The following is a 17,376-nucleotide window of genomic DNA, read 5'->3' as shown; positions in this document are numbered from 1 at the left end:
CCGCCCGGCTAGCTGCCTGGCACCAGCTGTGTCCCTGGGCAGGTGCTCCCCCCTCTGCGCCTCAGTCCCTGCCTGTGAGGCCCGGAGCCGGAACCGCCAGTGGCAGAGACTCCGACCTGCCCTGCTGCCTCCTCCTGCTCCTACCCCCACCCCAGCCCCCGGCTCCCGCCCCTCCCGGCACGTCCACAGGGTGGGGACAGGACAGGACTGGCCTGCGGGGTTGGGGTTTTGTTTCCACGCTGTACACGTGGCTGTATAGTAATTCACCGCCAGGAACGTCTGAGCAAGCACGGAGCCCCGGCTCCGAGACCCCCTCCAAGCCGCTGGCTGGTCCAGGGCCCAGCACCCGGATCAGGGGACAGCGAGGCCCCGGGACTCCCGCCCACCTGCCTGTGCCTTCAGCAGCCACGTCCCCAGAGCCCAGCATGTCTCCACGCCACCAACGCCACGCAAATGCCCTGGAACCCTGCCCTGCGCGTCTTGGTTTGGAAGAGTTCAAGGTCCCTGAGGTTAAATTCTGTACCTCTGCCCCTCGGTCTGCACAGCTTGGGAAGCTCGAAATATAAGGCGAAGGTGCTCCTCCGTCCCCACCCCCAGGGGAGGGCCCGGGGGGACGGCGGGGACAGCTCGGGCCGTGAACTAGCCTGTGCTACACGGGGACGTGGGAACCACTCCGCTTGCCGTCAGACAGAACACTGCGCACACAGGGGTCACAGGCGGCCGGAGCTCCGAGGCAGGCCCGGATCCGCCCCCCGGCGGAGGAGAGAGTGCGAGCACAGGAAGGACCGCTGTCCACACCACGTGGGAAACAAGACGGGAAGCAGAACCCGCCATGGAAGAAACCCCAGAGTCCAATTTGGAAAAAATTTAATAACAAAATAAAGAGGAGAACATGGTCCAGGTGGGGCTCCGGGAGGACCTGGTCGAGCAGAACCAGCTGGACCAGCAGGCTGCTGTGCACTGTGCCCTGTGCCAGGCTGAGGAGCCACAGCTGCTGGCAGCCCGTGGCTCCGGTGCCCTGTGTTGGCTTGGCACATGAATGCATGCAAACAAAGCAAGGAGTTCAAGGGCTTCACCAGTTAATTTTGGCAAAAAGAGAAAACAAACAGAAAGCTAAAATCCAGAGCAGATTAGAAGCCACTGAAGTGACAACCATGTATTTCTCAGAAGGAAAGAGACTACAACTACAACCTTTTTCTCTTCTTAAGTCTCTGCCATCCTCTCCCCCAACTCGGGTCAAAGTTCATAGCAGCATAACACAAAGTCCTCCGTCAGCCAGTGTTCTCTGCTGTGGGGTCAGAGTTCACAGGTCAAGTTCAGTCCGTCCGGAGAATCATGGGAGGGTGCTCGCTGTCTTCCTCCAGCCGCAGGGCGCTGGCTTCCTCCTCCAGGCACGCGCCGCCCACGGCCCCCAGCTCGTCCGTGTAGGCTGCAGAGAGAGGTCACCAGAGCTGGAGGGGCCCTCGGGGGCCCCCGCGCACACTGCCTTCTGCTCCCTCTTGTGACTAAAGAGCCCTCTGCAGCCGTGGCAGCTCAGGAGGCTGTTGGGTCTGCAGAGAGCACGGGCTTCTGGGACAGGCTGTGGTCTCCCGGGAGTGGGAGCACAGAAGTGCACCTTGAACTGACGTGGGTGCTCCACACTCCCACCACGACACTCAGCGCTCCTGCAGAGGAGCGCGCAGCCGGAGGCACGCTGACGTCCGGGGGAAGGTAACTCTCAGCAGTTGAACAGCCATGGCCAGACTGGCCACCTGTCTGTCCGCACGCTGACAGCTCTGCCACAGCAGCCTCCTCCCAGGCCCGGGGCCAGGAGGAAGGTCAGACAGGTGGGGGGCAAGCCCCAGCACAGATGCTGGGGAGGCAGCGAGTAGCCACCCAAAGCGGCCTGAGCCAGGACCGTTTTCTCAAAGAGGAAGAAAACAGATTCCACCTCAGGCCAGGCAGCCAGGTGACAGCAGCCGGTTCTGCCTGAGGACGCCACTGCCCTGCCCAACACCAAGCGGGCAGCCCTCTGGGGAGGGAAGCAGCGCGAGCACAGGGGAGGTCCTGGCCTCACTGACCCCCAGGCCCCGTCTCCCTCAGCCTTACCCAGTCTCGTGGGAGAGGCAGGCGCGTGTGGGCCTTTGGCTGCGGCTGTGCCGTAGGTCTGAGTCATCAAGGGGCAGTCGTGAGAGGCAGAGTCTAGGATCTCATTGGTTGTCTCCATGCTGCCATCCAACCTGGTAAAGCGGACCAGAACACACACAGTGAGGACCGTCAGGCAATGGCAGGGCCTCGGGCCGGAGGCCACTCGCCAGGACACGCACGTGCGCTTGAACACTGCGGGGACGGGTGTGTGGGTGTGTTGTGTTCACTCAGACTTTACATGGGAAGTCTGACAGAAAGACTCAGGCCTCTGAGACCAGCTAGTGCATGTGGGGGCTGGTGGCCACAAACAGGAGTCCCTATGAATACTCCCCGCTCACCCGACCATCAGCACGGCCGGGTCACTTCTAGGCGACAAGCAGCAGCAAAGCAAAAGCCCACAATGCACTGCTTCCCCGTGAGCCAACACCAACTCCTCCTTTCGAAGAGAAAGCCTCTCGCAGTGAGACCTGCACCCTGACTGTGCGGGCGGATGGGCTGACACCCTTTCTGTGAGTGTGAACCCTCCGTCTGTCCGTCTGCAGCCCGTCCCTCCGGGAGGGGAAGCCCTGCCCCAGGAAGGGCAGGCGCAGGGCTGACAACCTCCGCCGTCCCTGCCGGCAGCGCATGGTCCCTGGCAGACGGCTGGGAGCGGGCGTCTGCGCCCACACGGGACTGTGTCTGGGAAGGCGGAGCTCTGGGCGGCATGGGGGCCCCACGGCAGCCTGGCTGAGAAAGCCGGGGGTGGGGTGGGAGGGAAGAGGCCGTCTTACTTGTGCTGCTTCATGAGGGTGCACTCGCCGCCCTCCTGGGGGTCCAGGTTGTACATGTACAGGTACCCGTCGGACGCGCCCACCAGCAGGCGGGGAATCTTCTGGATTCTGTGGGAAGAAGAGCAGCCACGTTCTAGGACCACACTGTGATGGAGTTACTAACTTGGCTGGGCCGGGGGAGTCCCTGCCCCAGAGCGAGCAGATGCAGCCAAGTGACACTGCGTGTGCGGGACCAAGGCCTGCCCACCACGCCGCGGCCCCAGCATGGAAGCCGAGGGCGCCCTGTCCGGGAGAGCACGCTGGCGCCCCAGGGAGAGCAGGTGGCGGCACTGGGTCTCCCGGCTCCCTGAGTACTAAGGGCGGGCGGCTTCACCAGGCTTCCCCACCAGGCGGCGGACGGAAAGGATGAACACAAAGTCTAACATCAGAGTCACAGTGAGGCCATGGCAGCGCGCTCCCAGCCCCGCAGCAAGGCTCCCCGAGGGCTCGAGGCCCTGACTCATCGCCACGAGGGCCCCAGACACACAGGGAGCTTCCTCTGCAGGAGGAGCTGCAGGAGCACTGGCCTCTGACGCCCCTGGTGCCCCTGTGCAGTCCCCGCTGCATCACAGGCCGAAGGCTGCAGCACTCACGTGGTCAGGGAGCAGATGTTCTTGTGGCCGCAGAAGGGCAGGCGCACGGTGGCGAAGGCCCTGCCCTGGTTGAACATCTCCGTGACCTGGGAGGGCAGGTAGCTGGTGGAGTTGAGGAGCATCTTGCCTAAGTAGCCGGTCCAGGTGGCGGGCTCCTCCTGAGGCCTGCGGGAGGCAGCGGAAGCGTGACTCCTCCGGAGGGGACCACGTCCCACCAGACAGGGACCAGCCCGAGATCTACAGAGAACCCCCTCCTTCAGGAAAAGGGGCAGGAACACAGCCTGAACAGCCTGCTCCTCCCGCGAGGCTGTGCGGATGATGAAACGTTAGCAGTGAACAGGAGACGTGCAGGCCCCACGCCCGGCCGCCTGGGTCTTTTTAACAAAGCCTCAGAGCCTCTGAGCACCACTTCCAAGCTGCTCCTTTCCCACCGCCCTTCGCTGCTGCTCACCGGTGCGCCTGCGAGTTACGAAGTGCTCCCTGAGGAGGAGCCCTGAGCAAGCCTGGCCGGGAGGCTGGCGTTTGGGAACCAGCAGTAGCGCTCGGGCCGCACACGCCCACGGCAGGGACACCGTCCACGTCACCTGCTTCAGGAAGGCACCCACCGGGCGGGCAGTGCGCCCAGGCGGGCTTCTGTGCGCAGGGATGTGCCGAGGCGGACGTCTGCACTGACCACGTGGCCCCCACGCCTGCTGCCAGCCTCACGCACAGCACCTCCCGCTTAGAGCGCCACCCGGGACAGACCCTCCCTGCCGCGAGCAGACAGGGGACACCTATCCAGAGCCGCGGGGGCCTGCGCCGGCAGGAGCAGGAGGCAGCGGGGTCTGGGCTCCATGTGCGCCGGACAAAGTCTCCGCTATTTTCCAAACAACCGAATGCCGGCAACTCACTTCTCCTTCACGGTCTCGAGTTTGAAGATGTGCACAGTCTCCGTGTTGCTGGAGGCGGAGAGGAACATGCCGTCCATGCTGAAGGCCAGCGAGCAGATGCTCACACACCTGCGGGCGGGAGAGTTAGCTGTCACTGGGCTGAGGACCACCACAACCTCCGGAGGGCCTGTGCCCAGCGCTGAGGGGAGGCAAGTTCCCGACAGCCACCCATCCGCCGGAGCCTCCTCCCTCCTCAAACATTTGAGAAAAACAGCGGGAACGTGACAGCAATTCTTTAATGTGTTCTTAGCAGCCCATCTTCTTTCATTTAAATTACAGCAATTCTTAACATGCTGAGGGAAACTGGCCACTTTGGTGATGTTTAACAGAGTAAAACTTCAACACTGAACACACTACAGTATGTCGTAAAGTCACGTAAAACCTAAAGCCAGCAAACAGCCAGCATTTCCTCCCAGTCGGGGGCCCACGCGGCCCCCACAGGAAGGCCCCTGGTCACGGGGTGCAGCCTCGAGGAGCACCCTGCGCCCGGGCCCTGCCAGTGAAGGGGCGCTGGGGCAGATGTGGGAGTCACTACAGAAGGGGTGTGGTGGGGGGCAGGTGTGCTTCCGCCGGAAGCTTGGCCCGAGGGACCCCGGACGCAGACTCAGAGGCACTGGGGACCGCACAGGCCACGTCCCCCTGGAGATGGGTTGCCATCTGAGGAACCGAATGTGGAGTAGCTGGGACTGGGAGCAACAGGAAGGAGATACAACAGCTGAATGAAGGGCCAGCGGCTGAGTGCACTGAGGATGAGGAGTTTGGGGTGAGGCCTCAGGTAGAGGGAGGCTGGGACAGGGTCCCAATGGGTGTGCTCTGCCTGTACTCTCGCCCCCAAAGAGCCAGAGCTGCGTCTGAGGGGAGGCCTGCGGGGCCAACAGCAGAAACCACAGGAGCGCAAGGTCAGAGGGGGCGTGAGCTGGGCGGGAGGACGGACGGGACAGAGAGGAGACGGGGAGTAGGGGCAGCCCTGGGAAAGCCGACGTGCCCGGGCCTCAAAGGTGCCTGAACGAGAGGAAGGCATCCCTTTGGCTGGACACCGGGTGGACGGACAGTGGCAGTATTTACTGAGGGCGCGGGAGCCGGCGGGGGAGAAACATGGGCACAGGCAGGGACGCGTTTGGGAGGCTGTGGCTGCGGGGAAGAGCCTCTCTGGAGCGGTAAGACGCGGGAACGGAGCAGGAGAAAAGGAAGGATGCAGAGCGGGGCAGGGGGCAAGGGAGGGGCACCGCGAGGAAGGGCACGGCTGGACGCCTCGCTGTGGACACACGCTGACTGCGCACCTGCGGGAACCGCCCCGCGGGAGGGAGTGATGCCAGCAGAGGTGGGCTCGTGGGCAGGGAGGAGGTGGAAGGACAGGTGACGGGCCTGCGGGAACTCCTCAGCCCGGGAGGCGGGCTACCAGAGCTGCCTGGGCTGGAGCCGAGCCCCGAGGTCAGGTCCCGCTGAGCCAGGCCACACGGCCACCGTGGGGCCCCAGGATCTGGTTTTGGAGCCTGGATCCCATCTCCTGCGAGTCCTGAGGCAGAGGACCCAGGCCAGCAAGCTCTGCAGGCGGCCGCGAGCAGGAGGGAGGCACGCTGGGCCACGCTCTGCTTGTTTTAAAGGCAGAGCCGCCCCTTGGCTGTGATGGGAGGGGCAGTGAAGGGCTGCTCGTTTTCTGGGCAGAGAGTGAGGACCGAGCCTGTGAACCAGGTCAGAGTCCGCAGCTGCCCGGGGGCAGGCAGGGCGCACCGGCCGCCCGGCTCTGCCAGTCCCTCCGCTCCCCTATCTGGCCATCGCTCTGCGTTGAGCCGGCCTGGTCATGTCCCTTCACCTCAGCCATCCAGTCGAGCTGAACTCGCCTGTCCTTCACCTGGTGCCCTGTGGCCACGTTTCCACTTGTTGGTCACAGAGAAGGGGAAACTGAACCCAAAGAGAACTCAGATCCCGTTCTGGAGGCTTCCACACTCACCTCTTCACTCCTCTCCGGAACTCGAAGAGCTTCTGCCCCTCCGGAATGGAAAACACTCTGATCACGGTCCCCTGCGCCGGAGAGAACAGGCTGTTAGCCTTGAAGTCTAACATGGAACGCACCCGTTTTACCTTTTCCACATCATTTGAAACTGAAACCATTAAAACTGAACGCTTTGGGAGGCACCTTCTAACTTGATGGGCTGAGTTTGACATGCTTGGTCTGCCGACTCAGACCCACTGCGGCCCTTGTTGCCACTTTGCTCCTAAAGCAGACACGACAGCACCGGGACTGAGAGACTGCCAGGAAGGGACCCAAGAGGGCGGTGCGCACCGGGTCTGAGAGAGAGAGTGAGAGACAGAGACAGAGACAGAGAGAGAGAGAGAGAGAGAGAGAGAGAGAGAGAGAGGGAGAGGGGACCTGCCAGGAAGGGACCAGAGGGCGGTGCCCACCGGGGTGAGGACTCGGAGCCTGCGCCACAGGAGCAGACAGGCCGGGCTGCCCGCCGTCAGAGCAGGTGAGGGAGTGGCCGCCCCGTAAGCGGAGAGCCCTGGGGTGGGAGGGCCCACCGAGGCTGCGGTTCTCGGGAAGTAGGGGGTCGGACCGCGTGCAAACACCTGCAGAGGCTTTGTCTCCGCAGCCTAAGCGCTCAGGTTCCTTAGACGTGTTTCCAGTTCATGCCAGGCCGCTGTGCAGCCCTAACCACAAGCTGCTGCTCACAGCGGATGGCGGCCGAGGCAGGATTAGCCTGCACTGAGGGTGGCCCAGCCAGGCCCCAGCGGCAGAGAGGCCATCGGTGGGCTGAGCCCTCCCCCGGGTTCTGTGTGAGAGCTAACCAGGGTCTGCTCTTCATGGCCCAGACCAGTAAGATCCGTAAAGCAGAGCTTGGTGAGCCACGGGGGACAGGGCCTCATGGCTGGCTGTGCTCCCGCGGAGGACAGGGCCGGTGGTGCTGGGAGGCCCGTGTCCACAGCACAGGCGGCTGGGAGTCCGATCTCTGTGTCCGCCCAGCGCTGCCCTGGGAACTGCTCGCCCTCTGAGCTCTCGGGGGAAGGGAAATGCACCCCTGGGTGAGGGTCAATGAGGTAATGACTGGAAGGGTCGGTGGGCTCAGGGAGGGACAGGAACAGTGGCATCGAGGACCAAGAACGCAGAGCCGCAGGGAGCGGGAGCGAGCGGCTGCCTGGGGCTCCCTCGGCGGGCTGTCCAGGGCCGCACCGGGGACTTCGGAGGGGCGGGGCCTTGAGGCTCTCAGTGCGGAGCATCTCAGGGACCCACCCCTGCTGCCAGCACACCCCGGGCTGAACCCAGGCAGCGGGCAGCTGAGGGGCAGGTGTGGCGCTCAGGGGGCGGGGCGGGGTTTTTGGGAAGAGGAAGGGCAGGGAACCACGCGGTCGTTCAGTGAGGGGGGAGTGTGTGACAGAGAGGGGCACCCGGACGGGACTGACGAGGCCTTTTCTCCGCGAGCGGACAAGGCCAGGGCTCTTACCCAGAGACTCTTCTCGCCGCTCTCTTGCTAATCAGGGCTGTGCACACCCCTTTCTGGGCAGGACTTACACACACGCCCACCTACAGGCTAAGCTCTGAGGACGGGAGCGTGGCGCGCTGTTACCGGCGCCCTCGCTCGGAGAAGGTGGTCTGACCCCTCAGCCTGGGGTTGTGTGTGAAAGGTGGACGCAGAGTGGAGAAGGAGGCTAATGACACACAGTGTGACCACGGCTTTGTGAGGGAGTGAAAGGCAAACATGGAATGTGCCCGGCCCCTTCCCTCGGCCCCCCGTCCGCTGCCCCAGCCTGTCGCGGTCCCGTCAGGGCAGTGCTGAGCGTGTGCTAGGCAGATGCTCCCGCCCCCGGGCCAGCCCCGTCGGAGCCCGCTCCCAGGCAGCACCGAGCCTGCGGCGGCCAGCTGCCGGGTGTCGGGAGCTCCTCTGGGGGCTGAGGGCTGGGGTCAGACGCGCCGCCAGCACCTGGCTCGCCCGGGTGGTCCCCATGGCCCGTCCTACCTTCTCGGAGGCGGTGGCGAGCTTGGTTCCGCTGGCGTCGAAAGCCAGCGCGGCCAGAGGACTGTCGTGAGCGGGAATCATGTTGGCGGCTCTCTGGTGGGAGGAGAAGCAGACGTGACTCCCCAGCCCCTGATGCACCGGGGCGGGGGCCACGGGTGACCCAGCTCCTCCAGCGCCCCGGGCAGCGCCCCCCGGGGACCAGGGCAGCTCTGCGGGGGGGCAGCACGGCGCTCCCCCGGAGCCTCACCAGGTTGATGGTGTCGAAGACCTGCACCTCTCCGATGGTGGCGCTGCCCGGGTAGGCCAGGTAGCAGTTGTCGTTGTTGATGGACAGCGCGCACAGGCCTAGGAGCAGGGACAGAGCGGTCATGGCTGAGGGCTCCTCTGGCCCTCAGACACACCGAGCAGCGCACTCACTTAGCCACGGGCGGGGGGAGGGCTGGGCAGGGCCCCCGCCGTGACAGCGGGGCTGTGAGCAGATTGAAGGCCTCTGGTGGGAAGTGATTAGTGACCTCAAAACTGGAGGCTGACCAAACCACTCACCGGTGTGGTCACAGGAACGGCGCCAGGGGAAGGGAGGCTGGTTTAAGGTCGATACACTTCCATCTGCCTCCCTCTGTGGGCTCCCCCCACACCCCTCCCTCCCCGGCTTCAACAGGACACCCGAGAAGCCTGCCTCCTCAGTGCGCTCACCGGCCGGGTTCGGGGGCGTCTCCCGGATGGTGTGCAGCACCTTCATGTCCCGGATGTTGTGGATGTACAGAGACTCCTCCAGGCACACGATGAGCCGCTGGAGGGGAAGAGGGAGGCGGGCGTGAAGAGCCGCTCTGCGTTCCCCCCAGAGCACCTCTGGCCATGCCAGTGGGTCCGCCATGCCAGTGGGTCCGTGTCACAGAAACGGGCAATGCGGAAAGAAAGAGTGATTTGTTTCTGGTTTGTCTGCCTCTCAGCCCTCACCCTCTGCCCCTCATGAAAACCACTCTGGGTGCCGTGGGTGGTTGGTGATTGAACGCCTGAGGTTGAACTGGGCGCGGCCAGAAGCAGTGACAGCCGGGGAGTTCCGGGAAGTGTAAACATCCTCCCGCACCGGCTGGTGTTCAGGGTCCCTGTGCCCACTGCACCTCAACACGCTGTCCCTGCAGGGGTGCGTCAGGGAAAGACCACTTGGCACGCACGCACTCAGCACCTGCTGCCCTGGGCACCCACGTGTTTTAAGCTTTAAAAAGGTTCAACAAGTCATGCCTTATAAGCTCCCATTTTAACCACCGCTTTCAGTCACTAGACGGATCCCGAATCAGCCAGGCAGCGGTCATGTGGCAGGAGCCGCCAGCAGCGCACAGCACGGTCCCCGGCCCTCAGCCCGCCCTGCACAGGGCCCTCCGCCGTGAAGCGGAAGCCGGTGCTGTGTCTGTGAGCACAGCCCCGGAAGCCCAGGAAGGAACACAAGTGCTAGCCACCAGGCCCACACTCTTGTTTGGGGGAAAGATATAACAACAATACTTTGGGGGGTAGTTAATCTTTCCTGAGGATGACTTTCCACTGCTTTTTCAGAGAGTGAGGAGGAGGGAGTGAGGGGGAGAGAGGAAGAAACATCGATGTGAGTAGACGTTTCGATGGGTTGGCTGCAACCCAGGTATGTGCCCTGGACCTGAATCACACCCACCACCCTCTGGCGCATGGCCCATGCTCTAACCACTGTGAACAGCTGGCCGAGGCATAAGCGTACATCATCTTAAACAAAAAGTTAAACTAAGTTTAAAAAAGGAGGAAGAAGATGCTAACGGATTTCTTAAAGGGACACGTATAAAGCAAAGGAAGCTGAATAAACTAGGACTCGGCTCCAAGGATGGCCATGGGGACATCGGTCAGCCTCACTAGCTCTGCCCGCACCTGCAGGACGTGGAGGACGTCCGTTTCCCAGGCGGGAGGACAGACACAAGTGCCGTGCTCCGACAGCACCTCATCGTGGTATCGGCAGGACGCCCGTGAGGGCGCTACAGACACGCATGCCAGAGGCTGAGGGTGCCCGGCGGCAGAGGGCAGGGGCGTTCCCCGGGGGTGATGCGAGTGACACGGAGCGCCCGTGTTGAGGCACGGTGGGGGTGAGTGAGCAGGGGCTGGGCCAGAAACACTGGCTCAGGACTGCGTCTGTCCTGGAGGCGCCGGAGGCCCCTGGGAGGGCAGTGACCGCGCAGCCGCAGCCGCCCGCACCCTGACGCCGGGCAGAGCGAGCCTGATGCCCAGCGCTGGCGCTCACCTGCCTGTTGAGCTTCACGGCCAGGATGGTGTTGGAGTAGCTGTAGTTGCAGATCTCAGTTCCTTTCTTAAAGTGGCAAACTTTTAGCTTCCGAGGAGCTTTGAGGCTGACGATGGCCACCAAGCTGCTCGAGAACAATCTCTCCACGATGCACACGTCCTCCGTGTCAGCTGTAAGCAGGAAACACACACGCACCATCAGCAGGCGAACACGTGTCTAAGTGCAGACTATGTACAGCAGAGCTGGGGGCTACACGGTGGGCGCGGCGACAGGCCGGGCTGTGGGACTGTCCCAGGGCAACACCGGAGTCTAAGTCACCGCTTAGGAGCCACGGACACACCACTCTCAGGGTCCCCCTGACGGGAAGGCCCTGCTTTCTGCACGGAGGGCCCTTCTGCTCCGACGCTGCCCTGCAGCAGCCTCCCTGTCCAAGGGAGGCTTCCTGGCTGCTCTCCACATCACCCTGTCCCTCCTCCCGGCGGCCACCTGTCCTCATGCACACAGTCTGGGCTGTACGCCCCATGAGGGGGGCCGCACTCATGCTCACAGCTGTCCCCCGGCCTCGGTAACGGCACTGACAGACACCAGGCCCCTCCGAGGCTCCCACAACTCACTCTGAGTCTCGCTTTCCATGTGTGAAGGGGGTGACTGCCACTCAGACCTGCAGGAGGGGTGGCAGATGCCAGCCGAGTCAGCTCCAACCCCCCCTGCTCCCGTGAGAGGGGACACCCACTCAAAAGACCGGTGAAACACGTGTGCAGACAGCATCCTGCCCGGAAGTGGCAGGTACGGTGGACCCTCCACAGACATCCCTTCATGCAGCCCCCGTCTGCCCTCACCCCAACCTCTCCTTCCCGCTGTGCAGCCTGCCTCCTGAGCTGGGGGCTCGATGCCAGGTCTGAGCACGTGCCCATCCACTCACTCAAGAAGGCTCCTCCGATCAATCTTTCCGTCAACGCAATCCCAGCACACGTTTTTGTTGACAATAACTGGTTTCAAAATCAGAAAGGCAAAGCATCTAGAATATCCAAGGCTCTCTTGAAAAAGAACTGGATGGAAGGGCTTACGCCATGTGACTTCCACACGTGACAGACGCGTGACCCCTGGGAAAGAGGGAGCCGCAGTACAGACCCGCACTCACAGGGCCCTTTCAGCACCAAGGCAATGCAAAGGAAAGACACACCTTCCAAAGGCCGAACAGGAAGTCAGCCTTCACGCCCACCTCACACCATCCAGCAAAACAAACCGAGGGCAGCGCTGCGCTGATGGAAAAGCTGAAGCTTCGAAGTTCAGTGTTCAACACTGAGCGTGCTGGCCAGGCAGCAAAGCGGCTCTAACTGCCGATAGTCACACGCCACATCTCGAGCGCTCAGAGAGCACTGAGAAGTGTCTTCACGACTGGATGGCTCGCAAAGGTTTCTCAGAAAGGACACAGCAAGCAGAGGTCATAAATGAAAAAAAAACCAGACTTCATCAAAAGTCAACATGTTTGTCTCACAGATAAGACAAGGCACAGAACGGGAAAAAATGCTCACACGACGTTACCGGACCAAGGACTGGTACCCAGAAGGGCTAAGGAACTCTGGCCACTGGGTAGTGAAGACAAACAACCAGACTTAGAACGGAACGAAGGATCTGAACAGACGTTTCACAAAAGCTATTCAAACGGCTAGAAGGACATGGACGTGCCGACACCATCAGGGAAATTCAAGTCAGAAGCACCGTGAGAACCGCCACACATACATCAGAACGGCTGCTGTGGAAAGGCTGACGCCACACGTGCTGGCGAGGGTACAGCCGCCAGCCTGCACACAGCACTGCAGGGGTGAGAACAGGGCACACAGGGAGGAAACTGGTGGTTTCTGACAAAAGGGATCCCTCGCTCTTTCCCTAGATGTCCACCTAAGGCAAATAGACAGCGTCCACTGAGGAGCTGCGCCTGAATGCTCCCTGCAGCTTCATCTTAACAGCTCAAAACTGGAAGGCCCTGAGGCCGTGCAGCAGAGACCCCACAAACTGTCGTACGAGGTCACCCAGGTCTGCACACGCCCGAGTGTGAACTCCCCCAAAGACGGCCACGCCGGCCTCCAGCTAGCCAGGCTCACGTGAAGTCATAGGGAGTCTACGACAGCAAGAACGACTGGCCAGGTGTTTGTTTACCCTCCCCACCCAACAGCAAGTTTGAAATTTTAAAAGGAAAAAAAGAAGAAGAAAGCAGGTGAGAACTCCTAGAATTTTAAAAACAGAGGGTGTGTGTATGGAGGCAGCAAAGCTATTTTGCCCCTATATTTTTATTGATTTCAGAGAGGGAGGGAGGGAGAGAGAGAGAGAAGCATCAATGATGAGAGAGCATCACCGATCTGCTGCCTCCTGCACACCTCACCCTGGGGCTCCAGCCCACAACCTGGGCCTGGGCCCTGACTGGGAACTGAACCATGGTCTCCTGGTTCATAGGTCAATGCTCAACCCCTGAGCCACGCTGGCCAGGCAGCAAAGCTACTTTTAACTGCAAACAGTCATTAAAGAGAACAGTATACTGAACCCCTCCATAGGCCCATCACCTGATTTAACCAACACTCACTTTCTGCCTGTTTTTTCTTTTCTGAAGTTTCAAAGGTCATCATCCTGACCTTTACCCGTAAGTCAGTCTGGTAAGCCCCTCTAAACAGGTAAGACGTAGGAAAAATACACCCTCCAGTCTGTAACTAGAAACAGAAGACACCTCCATCACGTGAATTCCAGGTGGAGAAGAGCTGCATGGAGAGAGCCCCAATGACCAGGAGACGGTGCAGGAGCCCGTCCCGGCTGCCCGGGTCAGGATGAGCTGTCCGGAGAGATGCTGTACGAGAGAAGACAAATGCACTCGATCGGCAGAAATTCCAGACCTTAGAACGGCAGAGACCATCAACAAGGTCAACAGCAAGCACCAATCCAGAAGAAATACTGGCAACCCACGGCCAATGGTTCAATTGTTTTAGATCAGTAAGAGACCAATAATCCAACAGAAAAGCAGGCAAAGGAAAGAATCCCGCAGTTAAGGCAAGGAACAGCCAGCTAATGTGGCTCGGTGGCTGCGTGTCTGCCCAGGAACCGGGAGGTCACGGTTCGGTTCACAATCCCCAGGAGAGAACCTGCAGGAGGCAGCCCATCGATGTTTCTCTCACTGACATTTCTCTCTACCTCCCTCCCTTCCTCTCTCTAAAATCAATAAAAACAAATTTTTAAAAAAGGCAACAAGCATATTTCTTATCTTAGACTCGTCTCCCAAGTATTAAAACGTTTGGTAATGCCTGTGCGGCAGGAAAGAGAAGGAAGGTGCCCGCACCATTAATAAAAGCATGGTTCTGCCCCTTTTAAGGACAACTTTGCACTATCTACCGACTGTAAAGTGTCTCTGTTGGTTTTCCTAACAGCTGTTCTCACAAGCAGGCAAAACAAAGATGCTCGCCCAGCAATTCTACTCCCCTGGCATCTGCCTATATACTTAGAAGAAATGAATCCCTGGCTGGTGTGGCTCAGTTGCTTGAGCGTCCCCCTGTGTACCAAAAGGTCACCCGTTCCATTCCCCGTCAGGGCACATGCTCAGGTTGCAGCAGGCAATCAATATTTCTTCCTCCCCTCTCCCTTCCTCTCTTTAAAATCAACAAAAACATGACATATTTTTAAATAGAAATGAAAACACACATCCACCCAACAACTTGTGCCCAAACGTTCACAGCAGCATTCTTTAAGTCACAACCCAATGTCCATCAGCAAAACACGGTCTAGCCACACAACGCGCTGTTACTGAGAGTACAAAGAAACGGAGTGCTGGCACACGCTCCAACACGGGAACCCTGCAAACACTAAGTACCAGGAGCCAGGCGGGCAGGGCTGCGTTTATCTGCCGTGTCCAGAGCCGCCAATCTCCAGAGGCAGAGGCAGAGGCAGACCAGCGCTTGCCCAGGGTGAGGCGGTGGAGGGCAATGGGAGTGACGCTGATGGGCTCAGGTTTCATTTGGGGAAAGATAAAAATGCTTTCAATTAGGTTATGAAGCAGCACCACTTAGTAAGTACACTAAAACCCATCGAACTGTACACTTAAAACTGGTGATTCTGGTAGCATATAAATGACATTTCTCTCCATCCCTCTCCCTTCCTCTCTAAAATCAACAAAAACGTATTTTTAAAAGAGGAAACAAACATATTTCTTATCTTAGACTCAACTGTTAAAAACACACACAGGCAGACTACTGCGGACATTTGAATTCTGGCCAATTAATTAAGATCGGATGTAAGCACCGGGAGGCAGGGCTGGGGGAGGATGAGCGACAGGGACAGAGTGAGAGGCGAGGGGTCAGGGCGGGAATCACCAGGTCTCCTCAGAGACCAGAGGCCTGGGTCCTAGGCCACTCGCCTGCCAGAGGGCTCTTCAGGGCCAACTCACACTCCCAACACTGGGCTTCCTGGGAAACACCTGAGTGCCATCAAACTCCAGGAGCCAGACGAAGGCCACCCATTCCTGTCACTCAGGAGAACCAGACAAAGGGTCCCTGCGAGGCCCCAGCCCAGGGGCCTGAGAGCAGCCTCCCCCCCCCCACGGGGCAGGCCCAGGCTCACTGCCTCTCTCCCGGCACCTCGCTCTTCCCGTGTCCTTACACCCAACTCCTGGGAATCCGTTATCAGTCCTCACCCAAGGAGTGAGGACAGTTTTTTCAGTGACTTTTTATTTTTTAAATGGAGAATAGAAGGGAGGAGAGTGAGAGGGACAAAGAGGGAGAGGAAGAGAAAAAGACACATTGATCCGTTGTCTCCCCGTATGCCCTGACCAGGTCAAGGGAACAAACCCACAACCCAAGTACATGCTCTTGACCAAAAATCAAACCCGACTCTCTGGTATGCTGGGGCATGCTCTAACCTAGGGGTGTCGAACTCAATCAGAGAAGGGGCCAAAATCTAAAATCCAGCCTAAATCGCGGGCCGAATGGTTTACTGAACAGTCATAAACTGTCATTGTGATGGAAACGCAGCGGAGTGCAGTGATGACAGCGCGGTGCGGGCCACATGGCAAGGCCTGGCGGGACGGATTTGGCCTGCGGGCCTTGTGTTTGACACATGTGCTCTAACCACTGAGCAATGCCAGCCAGGGCCCAGGGAATTTTTAAACCCTCACTCGAAGATATGTTTTCACTGATTCTAGAAAGAGAGGAAAGAAGAGAAAGAGAAACATTGATTGGTTGCCTCACACACACCCTGACCAAGGATCAAACCCACAACCCTTCAGTTCAAAGGATGATGCTCTAACCCTGAGTTAACACTGGCAGGGCCCAGGGAACTTTTTTTTTTTTTTTTTTTACACACATTTTTTATTGATTTCAGAGAGGAAGGGATAGGAAGAGAGAGACAGAGACAGAGACAGAGACAGAGACAGAGAGAGAAACGTCGATGATGAGAATCACAGATGGGCTGCCTCCTGCAGCCCCCCCTGGGGGCCGAGCTCCGAGCATGTGCCCTGACTGGGAATTAAACCGTGACCTCCCGGTTCACAGGTTGATACTCAACCCCCAAGCCACACCACCTGGGATCCAAGGCACATTTCACACACGAGCACACACAGACCCATGTACCCAGCAGTCACTCCCTGAGGGGAAGTGCAGGTGCGTGAGGCACCAGGCTGGAGACCGAGGGGGCGGCAGTCACATGGGAAGAGAAGCAAGGCTGACAGTGCAGTCACGGAACATGGCCCGTTACCAAGTCACAGAGCCAGTCGGCACTCCGGCTGCCGGGGCCGGGAGACCCCAGCTTCCATTACAGCCCATTTAAGCAGAGGAGTTCCCCCTGCAAGACCGTTCCTGTAAGTCCCACTGAAACGTGCCAACAGGCACGGCCTGTCACTCAGCGATGTCAGAAAACACCTCTCAGACCCCAATGAGGACGAGGCCTGTGAAGGCATCGACGGCTCCCTGCATGATAAAAGGCGTATGTGTCTCCGGAGGCATTTCCTTCTGTCTTATTAAATATATTCTTATTGATTTCAGAGAGGAAGGGAGAGGGAGAGAGAGAGAAAGATCAATGAGGAGAGAATCACTGATCCGTTGCCTCATACAGACCCCCCACTGAGGGTCGAGCCCGCAACCCGAGCATGTGATTCCCTGACCGGAACTGACCCCATGACCTGGCTCACAGGTGGACACTCAACCACTGAGTCACCCAGCTGGGAGGAGGCCTTCTGATCTGGGAAGCAGGCGCTGGTCACTGCGGAGGCAAGGACCAGCCTGCTCCTATTAACTCCGAGCTGCTGCTTTCTGAGGGATGGTTCCCAGCTCAGCACCTTATAAAATAAAAGCAAGGACATTTTGCCTAACAGGTAGGACTTGATTGCAGTCTTCCATGGAAGGGATACCACAGATTTGCATATTATTTACCTTCTGACTAATAAAGGACGTAAAGAGGAATATAAACGGGCACCCACAGCCAAGCACAGCAAAGCGTAAGTGGGAGTCCTTCCAACTCCCCTTTAAGTTTGAAATCACAATACAGATGCATAAAACAACAACACAACCTCCTGCTGCAGCGGCCCAGGCTTCCTTCCTTCATTAAACAAAGACCCGGCAGCCGGCAGTCTGCCCTCCCCAGCCCAGCCCTGGCTCGCGCTTAGGTAACAGCCAAGGGGCTGAGAGCAGACCGACGCCTGTGCTGGTCAGGAGGTGGGAGGGTGAGCCAGTACTG

The 17,376-nt window shown here is 59.5% G+C and overlaps 1 protein-coding gene across 4 annotated transcripts in view; it reads right to left on the bottom strand.

Annotated features, from left to right (window-relative positions):
• Positions 1-1,134: 1,134 nt before the first annotated feature.
• WIPI2 (WD repeat domain, phosphoinositide interacting 2) overlaps positions 1,135-17,376 on the bottom strand; it is a 29,425-nt gene continuing 13,183 nt past the window's right edge. For all 4 annotated transcript variants that reach the window (XM_045576774.1, XM_036423459.2, XM_045576775.1 and 1 more), the window contains 10 exons: positions 10,669-10,838; positions 9,105-9,201; positions 8,659-8,756; positions 8,412-8,504; positions 6,410-6,480; positions 4,420-4,527; positions 3,530-3,694; positions 2,898-3,005; positions 2,089-2,219; positions 1,135-1,429 (listed from right to left, as the gene is read on the bottom strand). In XM_045576774.1, coding sequence (XP_045432730.1) covers positions 1,317-1,429; positions 2,089-2,219; positions 2,898-3,005; positions 3,530-3,694; positions 4,420-4,527; positions 6,410-6,480; positions 8,412-8,504; positions 8,659-8,756; positions 9,105-9,201; positions 10,669-10,838 — 1,154 coding nt within the window. In that variant the 3' untranslated portion in view covers positions 1,135-1,316. The remainder of the gene's footprint in view (positions 1,430-2,088; positions 2,220-2,897; positions 3,006-3,529; positions 3,695-4,419; positions 4,528-6,409; positions 6,481-8,411; positions 8,505-8,658; positions 8,757-9,104; positions 9,202-10,668; positions 10,839-17,376) is intronic.

The sequence above is a fragment of the Pipistrellus kuhlii genome, unplaced genomic scaffold, assembly GCF_014108245.1.
Source record: "Pipistrellus kuhlii isolate mPipKuh1 unplaced genomic scaffold, mPipKuh1.p scaffold_m20_p_8, whole genome shotgun sequence".
Taxonomy (NCBI): Eukaryota; Metazoa; Chordata; class Mammalia; order Chiroptera; family Vespertilionidae; genus Pipistrellus; species Pipistrellus kuhlii.
This window is presented reverse-complemented; position numbering and strand designations above follow the sequence as displayed.